Source organism: Hydra vulgaris, chromosome 08 (genome assembly GCF_038396675.1).
Source record: "Hydra vulgaris chromosome 08, alternate assembly HydraT2T_AEP".
In the NCBI taxonomy this organism is placed as follows: domain Eukaryota; kingdom Metazoa; phylum Cnidaria; class Hydrozoa; order Anthoathecata; family Hydridae; genus Hydra; species Hydra vulgaris.
Genome location: NC_088927.1, coordinates 62,375,001 through 62,387,672, shown reverse-complemented (window position 1 = coordinate 62,387,672; position 12,672 = coordinate 62,375,001). Strand labels below are relative to the sequence as shown.

At 27.6% G+C, this 12,672-nt stretch overlaps 1 protein-coding gene across 3 annotated transcripts in view; it reads right to left on the bottom strand.

Moving 5' to 3' along the window:
• Nucleotides 1–12,672, bottom strand: part of LOC105845159 (fibrocystin-L) — a 133,944-nt gene that overhangs the window by 27,897 nt on the left and 93,375 nt on the right. For all 3 annotated transcript variants that reach the window (XM_065804117.1, XM_065804118.1, XM_065804119.1), the window contains 2 exons: nt 4,138–4,318; nt 1,585–1,793 (listed from right to left, as the gene is read on the bottom strand). In XM_065804117.1, the coding sequence (XP_065660189.1) occupies nt 1,585–1,793; nt 4,138–4,318 (390 nt within the window). The remainder of the gene's footprint in view (nt 1–1,584; nt 1,794–4,137; nt 4,319–12,672) is intronic.

The window sequence follows — 12,672 nt, the reverse complement described above, 5'->3', positions numbered from 1 at the left end:
GTAATTTAAAACCTTTAGTAAATTTAATATTTAAAACCTTAATTTAAAATCAAAAAACAAAAGACTGAAATATAAATGATAATATAAAATATCATATTATAATAGAAAACCACAAAATACTCTACTACACTATAATGTGATAAATGCTTTTAAATAAAACCTTATTATAAATACAACAAGTCGCTAAATTTGGTACTTATTGGATTAATTAACTCGAGCCAATAAGATATAGAAATATATATGAATTATACAAACAAAAAATACAAACAAAGTTTAACGCTGTCATAGATACCTAGATCAAATGTTGCTAACCAACCAAAAAAGTAAATACTAATTTGATGGTTAATTTTTAAACTTAATTACAAAAGTTTTTTTTTATATATTTTTTTAATCTGACTCACTCCCAAAAAGGCTGGTTGCATAGCAACCACTATTAAGTTGGGAGTTACTAGGAAAAAAGAACAGAGTTATAAAACAGTTAACAAAAGACTTAAAAAGTTAAAGGTTGTATGAGTCAGGAAAACATGAAGATAGGAGAAAGTTCCTAAGAATTTGAGGGGGAAAAAAACTAGACAAATAAAAGTTTTTGGAGCATGCAGGGACAGATACAGTAAACGAATGAGACTTGACTGAATGAAAAGTCAAATGAAAATGCGTTTTAGCTAATGAAACTAGAGTTCATGATAGTATTTGTATAAAAGAGAAAGAGATGCAACTTTACGACAATGGGAAAGAGGTTCAAGCTTAGTAGATAGAGCGGGTCCAAATATGTTTGCAATGCGTTTTTTGACCTTGTCTATAAGAAAAAGACCATCATTATTAGAACCAACCCAAATATGACAACAATATTCCATACAGAGACAAATAAAAGATTTGTAGAGGTAGAGAATAGAGTCAAGGGTAAAAAAATGGCAAGCACGGTAAAGAGAAGCAACCTTAGCAGATGCTAATTTAGCAATCCATTGTATACATGGTTTCTATTAAAAACCAATAGTAAATGTTATCATCAGATGTTAATATTCAAGATCAGCTACCTGTTCTAAGCGATCAAAAAGAAAAGACTTTTTTTCAAGACAGGAGCAAAAAGTTGAATCATCAGTAAAAAGAGCTAATTCAGATTTAAGGTTGTCAGGAAGATCATAAATATAGGTAGGAAACAAAACTGAGCATCTAAGCAACTTTTGAACAAGTTTTGATTGATAGTACCACATAAGATGTGCATGAAATTTATTAGATTGGGCAAAGATAAGTTCTTTTCTGCCATTAGACAAAAGAAAGACACCTTAAATTTATACGTGACTCATATTTGGGCAATGAAAAATAAATAATTTTTTGTCATTTTTTGCAAATACTTTTATCTAATCAATATATATTGTATATTGAATTCATTTTTTTTAATTGAATTTATTTTACAAGATTTTTTTTAATTGAAAAAGCAAAAAAGAAAAGATTAAAATTAAAATCTTAATTAAATTTTTGTGTATAACTGTATATAATAAATAAAACAGGTAATTCAATAAATACTGATTTAGAAAATAAATATTTGATTTAGAAAATTTATTCAATGCAAGAAGTTTGACTTACTGGAGAAAGTCTTCGACTTTCTGAATCAACATCTAAACTTTCAATAATCAACATTTTGTAAACAGTGTAGTTGTTACAATAGTAAGCTCCCCATTCATTTTTAAATATACATTTATCGCGATAGATTCCTTTGTTAGGAAAGAGTGTGTTTGCATCCAACCGTGATCCATTTGAGGTGGTAAGAAGTGTCTTAGGAATGCGAAAATTACCTAAAACAATAAAATTATCCAATATAAATTTTAAAAATATAAATGTTATATAATATATTCAAAAGTAAATCAAACTAAATTAAATTATATTCTGAAATGAGGTTTTAACATTTGAAGGATTTTAACTAATAGTCTAAGTTCTAATATAAAGTAAGTACCTAAATAATACAACATACAAATAATAAAGTACCTAAATAATACAACATACAAATAATAAAGTATCTAAATAATACAACATGCAAATAATAAAGAACCTAAATAATACAACATACAAATAATGAAGTACCTAAATAGTACAACATAGAAATAATAAAGTACCTAAATAATACAACATACAAAGAATAAATATGATAATAAATAAAACAATTAACAACAACAACAATAACAAGAACAAGAACAACAATAATAATAGTAATAACAATAATAATATTAATAATAACAGTAATAATAGATATAGTTTATACTATTACATATAAGTACACAATTTGCTTACTAATAATAATAAAAATTTTTTAAATATTACAAATTTTAAAATATTAATTTTAAGCAAATTGTGTAATAACTTGTTTCTAACAAATTGTGTAACATTTCTTTTCTAACAAATTGTGAAACATTTTTTTAAAATTATTTAAACAATTTTTTTAAATTAATTAATAAAAATTAAACAAATTTTTTAAATTGTACAACTTTTTATTTATACAAATCTTTCTAAAAAAAACCTACTTTTTTTTAGAAATAATTGTTGCAGTTTTTTTTTTTTTTTTCATCAAATGATAACATTTTTATTATTGAAAATCATAACTAAATAAAAATTATAGAATTTAAGAGATTTTTAAACTTATTCCCTGACCTGGTACTAGCAATCTTAAAGCATTACTGAAAATGGGCATCATCATATATACATTCTTTAATTCTAGTTAACTATGACAACACTCACACTTTTTAGCTCTACATTTGTGTTATTTCACTGCATTTAGTCACTATATTTATTTTAGGTGTGACGACTCACAGGTGGCATATTATATTATGAGTTTTATTCTAACTTACATTGTGTATATATACACTATCCAACTCAACACTATTTTATACCATCTTTATAGAACTAATTAACTGACACAGCACAGTGAACTAGCATGCTGTATCATAGATGGACAATCCATTGTTTGCATTGTGATTCAGTCTTCTTTCTCTGAGTTTTTTTAAAAACAAAGAGCAAGAAGATTTGGCTAAAAGTTTTGTGTTAATTTTTAAACATAAAACTTTCCTACATTACCCCATGTTTTGTCACCTTAACATAAAGGTATTATTTCTCCATTTCACACGGCTTGACTTCAATTACTTTAAAATTTACAATCTGTTTTTAGTATCACCTTTCAAGTATATATGTATATGCAATCGGACATGTGCACTTGGTGTATAGGCAACTTAAAAACATGTTAAAACAGGTTTAAATTGTTTAAATAAATGCAGATATAATTATTAAATAATTATATAATGTATTTCTTTATTTATAATTGGTATAAGTTTATATACTTACACAAGTTTAACTATAAATATTTTTATAACATAGAAACTTATTATGCAATAAAAAAGTATTATTTATTTCATAAATGTTTTATGTTAAAAAATCATATTAAAAATAAATCATGCTGAATGAAAAATGATTTACATTTAACCAAAGGTTAACTACTGCAACCATGGTGACTAAAAAGGCCTAATTGTATTTTTGTGCACTTTAGTTGAAATTGCACAGTAAGGACTTTAATTTTTTGATTAAAAAAAATGCCCAATATCCTTAATCTGCTTTTTTTTTTTTTTTTTTAAAAAAAAAACTATTTAAGAGAAATAAGATCACATCATTTATTTGTTTTATCAAAGTTAATTTTTTTTAAAACTTAAGAAAAAGGTTTTACCTAAAACGATTTTTAACACATTGACATAAAAAACTTCAAAAATTTTTTAGAACAACTTTTCTGGTTATTCAAAATTTATTTATACTTTTATGTGTTTTAAATAATCTAAGAAATTAAACATAAGTAGAATAAGATTTTGATAGGATGTTGATAATATACATTATGTTTGTAACAAAAAAAACTTCTCATCAAATGAAATGAATATTTAACCAAAAAAAAAGTTTTTTAGATTGATTTTTTATTTAAAATTAAAAAAGTAGGGTATATCAGTAAAAACACCCTTTTTATTTTTTATGTTATTTTCATCATTTTTTTGTACTGAATAAAATTGTTTCATTGCAGTATGCATCTTTAAAATGTTGAAGTGAAAGAAAGTATTTTAATTTTAGTCTTATGGAAATAATCATATAATAGAAGCAAAAAAAGTATACCTAAACCAAATTCTCTATTGCCATCCCATTGATACTCTGATCTTGAAATCATAGAAGCCCAAGGAGTACCAAAAAAAGAACCATCAAGATCTGTCACAAGTGCTTTACGAAGAGCATCACAATCCATGTCTACACAATCTGATGGATTGATAAACCTTGTGGTTGGTGTTTCATGCCAAATCTGAACAACATTATTGCATTGTATTATATTTCATACGCATATTATATACATATGTATACATATATATATACATATATATATATATATATATATATATATATATATATATATATATATATATATATATATATATATATGTATATATATATGTATATATATGTACATTGTATTATATTTCATACGCATATTATATACATATATATACGCATATTATATACATATATATATATATATATATATATATATATATATATATATATATATATATATATATATATATATATATATATATATAAGTATATATCCTATATTTGACACTTACACCATTTATAGTAAAAAATAGTTTTTAACAAGTCTTTGTGCTTCAAGTTGACAAAATCAAGTAAACATTTTATAAAACCATTTAAAAAAATGATGAAACAAATTAAATTTTATTGTTTTTAAAAAAAATACAAAAACCCACCTTAACAGACAAAATTATTGTTTTTTTTTATGTTGTTATTTTAATTTTTTTACTGTTTTTATAAATATTAACTTTTTATATGTATATATATATATATACGTATATATATATATATACATATATATATATATATATATGTATATATATTCATATATATACATATATATATATATATATATATACATATATATATATGCATATCTATATATATGTATATATATATATACATATATATATACATATATATATATACATATATGTTTACATATACATATATATATATATATATAATATATATATATATATATATATATATATATATATATACATATATGCGGTAATGGTGTAGTGGTAGAGCGCTCGCTTCATAAGCGAGAGGTTCCGAGTTCGATCCCCGCCACATCCCTGGTAGTACCACGCTTGTTTGTCAAGGTTCGTGTTTTGGAGTTATAGAGTTGAGAGAGGGTTATAACCACAATTATGTAGCCTCCTCGCCTGTAGTGGCCTTCTGGGCCTTGGAGAGGTGAATTAACAAAAAAAAAAATATATATAGATATATATATATATATATATATATATATATATATATATATAGAAAAACGTCTTAAAATCTTTGGATTCTGAAACCTCTGCTTTTCCACCCAAGTCACCAACTTCTTCTTCCATGTCATCTTTTACTGAATGCAAACTGATATACCAAAAAGCAGTCATTAAAGCAGTGGGTTTACTGGTTCATTGTTGTAAGTAAACCCACTAAAACAGTGGGTTTACTTACAGCAATGAACTAACAATGCTTGCAAGAACGCCATGTGTTATAAAACACATGGCGTTCTTTCAAGGATTGCTAAACAGAATTGTGATGTACCAGTTTGCATGGGATTGTAAAGCTCATACAGGATGATGTCTTGAGCAAGGGCATTCAGAAACCACAATACATTGACTGTCAGCACCATGTACTCAACCTCTTTCTGAAGTCTGTCATAAATTTTTTTATTTAAGAGCCAATGAGTGAACTTAAACTTGTTATGTTTATTATGGTTTTTTTTGTAAGTTTTTGTCTGTTGTTAATTCTTTTGTTTTGAAAAGTGTTTTTTTTGTTTCAGTTTGTATTTTATTTATTTGTTTATTATTTGTGCAATGTATTTTGGTTATTACATTACAACAATTATGATTAATATATTTATATTTACTAAGTCTTTGCAATTTTTTAATTATAGTCGGTTTTATGTTATCATTAGTTGTTATGTTTTGTCAGTTTTTTACTATTTGTAACTGTAACTATGTATGTATAAATGATTGTTGTATGTTGTATGTAAGTTAACATTGATTTACATTAATTATTAGGAAATTATTAGACTGGGACTGTAAAATGAAAAAAAGCCCTGAATAAAAAGACCAGAGAAAAAAAAAAGATGTACCATGTTTATCTTAAATGGAAACTTTTTACCACTGTACAACAGTTCAGAAGCAAAAAAATAAAAGTCCAGTACCAGAAAATCAAGGTGAATGTAAAATCAGAGAAGTTCAAAATCAAGAACCAGTTGATCTTGTACCAGCTACAACTGAAGAAGACGTTGACACTAAATATGTACAAGAAAAAGCAGTGTTAGACCTGCCAATTGTATATGAAACTGATCTGGGTTTTAATAACAGTTTCATCAAACATGCAATCTCATTTTATCAGCACCGGTGGTATTGAATGTCAACATAAAGATGAAGGTTTTTTGCCACTGAAACTCTCGAACAGTAGCATAAATTGAAATCGGTATTGTTCTCTTTCATTATTCACTTGACATTATAAATTAATTGGTTAGAATTCTGAACGCACCTGACTTTGCTACTCACCATTAAATGGACAAGTTTATTGTTTTAAGTGTACGCTTTTATTATTGGATATGAAAAATAATTCTTCTTTTACACAAGGGTTTAATCATTGGAAAAATGGACAATATGATGTCAAGATACATGAAAATAGTGAAAGTCATATTGGGTTGTTTAGCATTTGCACAGCAACACAGTGTGATTGGTTGTGTTTACAAGGAACAGGAGAAAGTAATCTTAAATAAATCTAAGTATTGTTTATCTGTTCTTCAGCAGATGGTGGATGTGGTAAAATTTTTAGCATGGTTTGCCACTTTGTGGACATAGAGAAATTTGGTTCAATACACAATGGTAACTTTATGGGCATCCTTGAGCTATTAGCACTTTATGATCTTTTTTTGGCTGCATATATTGATAAGTATGCAACCCAAGTTATGGCAAAAACATACTTATCTTCTACTGTCTGTGATGAACTCATTAATTTGATGGGTCAAAAACTTTTGTTGTTAATAATACAAAAAGCAAAGTGCTATAGTGTGTCCAGGGATGCAGAGTCCCAAAAAGAACTCCAGATTTAAAAGTCACAAAAAGATTACTTTATCCTAGTTTTTGGTATCCAGGTGGTCTAAAAATATAAATAAGTTTATGGACTACTAATAGGACAAAAATTAAGACTTTTAGGTTAGAGGAACAATCACTTTTTGAACCCAGAGTCCTTAAGTATAATGGCGGCAAAGACTCTGGGACTCCGGGCTTAAAAACAATAAGTTTCAAGTCATTAAATCTCAAGAATTTTTTTCTTATAGCAGATAAGTCAATAAACATGTTTAGAGCTTCTGGAAACTAGAGACTTAGAAAAGCCGGAGTCCTTTTGGGACTCTGCATCCCTTAGTGTGTCAATTGATTCAATATCTACTTATTGCATACCGATCAGTTGTCTGTTACAGTTCGTTATGTAAACAAAAATGAACCAATTGAACGTTTTTTGACATTCATTAAGTTTGAAAGTCACACTGAAATTGAATTATCAAACAAATTACTGGAGAGAAAAATAATATTGACATTGGTAATTGTTGTTGCCAGACCTATGAAAATGCATCAAATATGTCTGGATGTTACAATGGTGTTAAGGCTCATATTTTATCTGTTTGTGAATATGCTATTTACATACCTTTCTTTGCTCATTCATTAAATTGGAAAAAAAGCTGTTGATTGTTGTAGCACAGCAGTTGGTTAGTTTGATATTGTGCAACGGATCTACACTTCCTTAGTACCTCTACTCATCTGAAAAAAGCGCTAGCCAAAGACAAGACACTAGTGCCTAAAAAACTATCAAACATACATTGATCAGCATATGCTGATGCAATAAGTGCTTTGTGGAAGAGTTACAAGAGTAATCAATCAGCTCTAGATACCATTGCAACTGATAAGTGGAAAAAAGGTGAAACTTGACAAAAGGCGCTTGGACAAGCATAACATCTTAGTGAATTGGAAACTGGTACTTTGACTGTTTTTTAACACATGATACTGCAAAGATTCAATAATACAAGTCTAGTTTTACAGGGTGTCATTTTAGATTTGATTAAAGATGTTGGTTTGTTGCATTCATTGTCTGAGTATATTCAACCATTGAGATGTACAACATCTTAATGGTTGAATTAGATAAATTTGAGAAATATGGAAAAAAGTTGTCCAAATGTGAAGTATATAAAAAAGAAGCCCAAAGAGTCAGAAAAAGAAAGCAACAGTTTGAAGGTACTTCTGAAGAAGTTCTTCTGCTTGCATAAGATGAATAACAAGTTAATGTGCTGATTGCTGTTATCAATCAAATAAAAGCAGCATTGACTCACGGATCTGCTGCATATTCAGATGTGGCTAGCAGATTTGGGTTCATGAACTTTTTGCAAACATTGACTGGCATGGAAGTGATAAAACATGGTGATACTTTAGCAGCACTTTACTTCAATGACATTGAAGCCTAACTACCATCCCATTAGTCTTCTTTCTATCATAAGCAAGGTTTTTGAATCTTTAATTAACAAAAACTTAATCTCTCATCTTGAATCTAATAACTTACTTTCTGATAATCAATATGGATTTCGATCTTCTTGTTCTACAGCTGATTTGCTAACAGTAATAACCAATAGGTTTTATCTTGCATTTGATAAGGGTGGAGAGGTTAAGGCCATTGCACTTGACATTTCTAAAGCTTTAGATAAAGTTTGGTATGCTGGCTTTCTCCATATGCTTTCTTCTCATGGTGAATCTGGTAATATCTTTAAGATTATTAAGTACTTCATTTCCAATCGCAGTATAAAAGTTGTTCTTGATGGACAGCACTCTTCTTCTTATTCTGTAACTTCAGGGGTTCCTCATGGTTCTATCCTTGGCCCTATACTCTTTTTAATTTACATTAACGATCTTCTAGATATTCTCACATCTAAGATGGCATTGTTAGCTGATGATACTACCATTTATTCCTGTCATAATAAGAAGCCAACACTCTTTGATTGCTTGGAGGGGGCATTTGAGCTTGAAAATGATCTCAATTCTGTTACAGCATGGGGCTCGCAGTGGCTGGTGAACTTTCATTCAGATGAAACTCAATTTTTTTCAGCCAATCATTATCGCAATAATTTAGATCTTCCTATATTTATGAGCAGTATTGTACTCGATGAGTCATTTACCCTTCTTCTTCTAGAATTAACTCTTACTTTCGATCTTTCTTGGAAACCATATATCAAATCCATTGCAAAATTAGCATCTGCTAAGGTTGCATCTCTTTATCAAGCTCAACACTTTCTTACCCAGGATTCTATTCTTTATCTCTATAAATCTCAAATCCAGCCTTGTATGGAATACTGCTGCCATATTTGGGGCGGCTTGACATGCTTTCTTTGATGTGTATTGAAAGAAAGATGACCAGACAACTCTCATTTGATGAGATTGTTGAACAATTTGCCAGACAAAAATCCAGGAAATGTCACTTTAATTTTTAAATACATGACTGAAATGTTAAATGCTACATGACTATTACTTTTTCTTTATTTAAAATGGTCCCTGAATTATTTGTGCCTCTGGCCCCAGATACCCTTAATTCGCCCCTCTAATAGACCACACATAAAACAGTTTGTTTTAACAATTTGACCATGACTATCAAAACAGGCAAATTTGCCAAATTTTTTTCCAAGTTAATCTACTATCTGTATATTATCATTCCTCCAAAAAACTTTTTATGGAAACCATTTTAAGAATTAAACCTGACTTTTACCGACAGTTATATAATTTCTTCCAGAATTTTCTTGATAACTGATTATCATAATGTTCTTTGTTTCTTAAAAAGCCGCAAGAAAAAACCTTTCTTTGAAAGAACTGAATCTTATAGTAAGTAGAAAACACTTTTAATTGAGCATGAAAACAATAAACAAAATTTTCATAATTTTTTTATTTGAACATTGTAATTTCTTAACTATTTGTTCATTTTCAAGTCTAAAAGCAAATTTAATTTTTTTTCTTTTTAAATCTTTATGCTTTGTAACTTATTAATGATTTGTTATTATTATTGAGTATTTATATTAATGCGTTACAAAACATAAACATTTTTAGAAAAAAATTTTTTTTTTTAAAATATATATGTTATGTAATGCATTAACCTTTTTAAACACACAGTGATTTTTTTTTGTTAAAGCTAAAATAGTAAATTATTCATGGTGTATTTAGTGCATCCAATACAGAAATTATTTTTCAATACCAGTATTATGGTACTGAGTAATTTCAATACTGGTAATACCGATATTCAATTTTTTTTCTTTTAAACATGTGTTCTACATTAAAATGAGTAACTTTAATGTGGAGCACATGTCTAAGAGTTTTTACAATCCTGTAACTTTCTGTAATAATTTTCAGAAAGTTACAGGATTGCACTACTATCAAATTATAAGCAGTTGTTTAAATCCAGTTCATTAATGGTCACAAATGGAAGTTAAAATTTGTCAATTTCATGAAGTTATTTTTATGAAAATAACTTGCTTGTGAGTATTTCATGTGAAATATTATATCTCTATAACTCATATTATCTCCATAAATCATATATCTCTGCAATATTATACCTCTGCAATTTTTGAAGAACAATAGTAGTCATCAAATATTATTAGAGCAAAGCTAATAATATTTGAAAAATGTACAATATTTTAGAAAAATATTTTATATTTTTCAAATTATTGCATTATTAACACACACACACACAAAATAAAATGATAAAAATATATACATTTAAATATTCCGGTAGAGTAAAGTACGAAAAAAAAATATTTTTATTTGAGTTGTTCTTTAAGAAAATCATATGCATGCATATTGCTATAAGAAAGTGACCGGGGCCCTGACCCTGGCTAAAAATGAGACTTTTTGCAAACTTGGCCTTAGAAAAATTAAAAGATTTAGCAGGGGATTGATAGCTCCAACTAGAAAAAAAATTTATAATACTTTAAATATAATAACTTTATACTTACATTTACTATTTATCAAATACTGGCACATATTTATATAATTTTAAACTCTTATTTACTTCCAACAAAATTGCAAGCAACTACTATTAAGTTACAAGCTAATTTAAAATAAAGAAATAAATAGCTAGGTAATGGTTCACTGAAGGCTTAAAAAGTTGTAGGTTTTATATAAAAGGAAAATATGAAGATGGGTAAGACTTATTAGAACAGATTAGAAAAAAACATTGGACCAAACAACATTTGTTAGATACAATTAAAGTGATTTATGTATCAGCATTTTGAGAGGTAGCAGCTTCAGGATTAAATAGTTAAGGTAGAGGTAAGTAAACTTGAAGAGAGTGCCTTACATATTGTATGAACAAGCTTTAGTTAAGAAAATAAAATGCTCTAGATTGTTTATAGTAAAGAAACAGCATAAATAAAGATGGCCAAAGCCTGATGATGATGATGATAATGATGATGATGATCTTAATGATAATGATAATGATCATAATGATTAGAATGGCAATGATGATTATGATGACCATGTTGAACATAATGTTGTTTTTATATGCATATATATAGAAAATATAACATGAATTTTGAATTTAAAAAAATATACTTTACAAATGTTTATGCCTCCCTGGTCACAAATCCTGGCATCAACCCCGGCTACATTTTGTCAAACCCAGCCCTAGCCATGGTTAAAATTCAACACTGTTTGTTTCCTAATTGCTATAAGTCTTGGCTTCAAATTGTAAAAACAAAGAAAAATGAAAAATTATGTGCAGAAATGGAAAGATCTTGCTTTGTTAATAAAAGGAAGAAAGAGTTTTACTTTTAAATTAAACAAGTTTTATCTTTAACTAAAATTTTTATCAATAATTTTTATAAAAAATCAATTAAATAACTTATCATTTCCTCCTTCCTAAACTCTTGAGCGAACATGATTTTATAATCCCATTACAAGCTGAACAAACGTTATTTATAGCACCTAGAGGTAATAAATATTCCATTTTGTGTTTTATGTGAAGAAAGCAATTTCACACAAGCCCTGTATATATATTTTTTAATACCAATATTAAGCCAACACAATACTGGTATTTCGGTACTTAAAAAAGCCTGGTAATACCGGTATTCCGGTATTAGTACTACCAACATTGGATGCATAAAGTGTATTTAAAAAAAATTTAAATTTTTATTTTTATTTGAAAACTTATTTTTATTTGAAAACTTAACTAAAAACAAATGCTAAAAAATTTTAATGAAGAGTAAGCAATATGTGTATAAATGTACACACAAGCTGGGGTACATGTGGGGAAGGAAAACAGCGAATACATACATGGTTTGATTATCTCTTATTCTCTATTTCTCCTAAAACTGAACTCCTTCTTTTCAACAAAAACATTAATTTTCATGAGTTTAAAAAATCAGTATAATGTTATTTAAGAGAGAACTGTTGAACTAACTAAAAGGGAGAGGGGTTGTAAAAAGCATATTGGTGCATACAAGGAGGAAAAAAGGGGTCCTAAATCAGTAGTTATATTGTGAACGTACTTTATGAGATGCTCCTCTAGATAAATGTC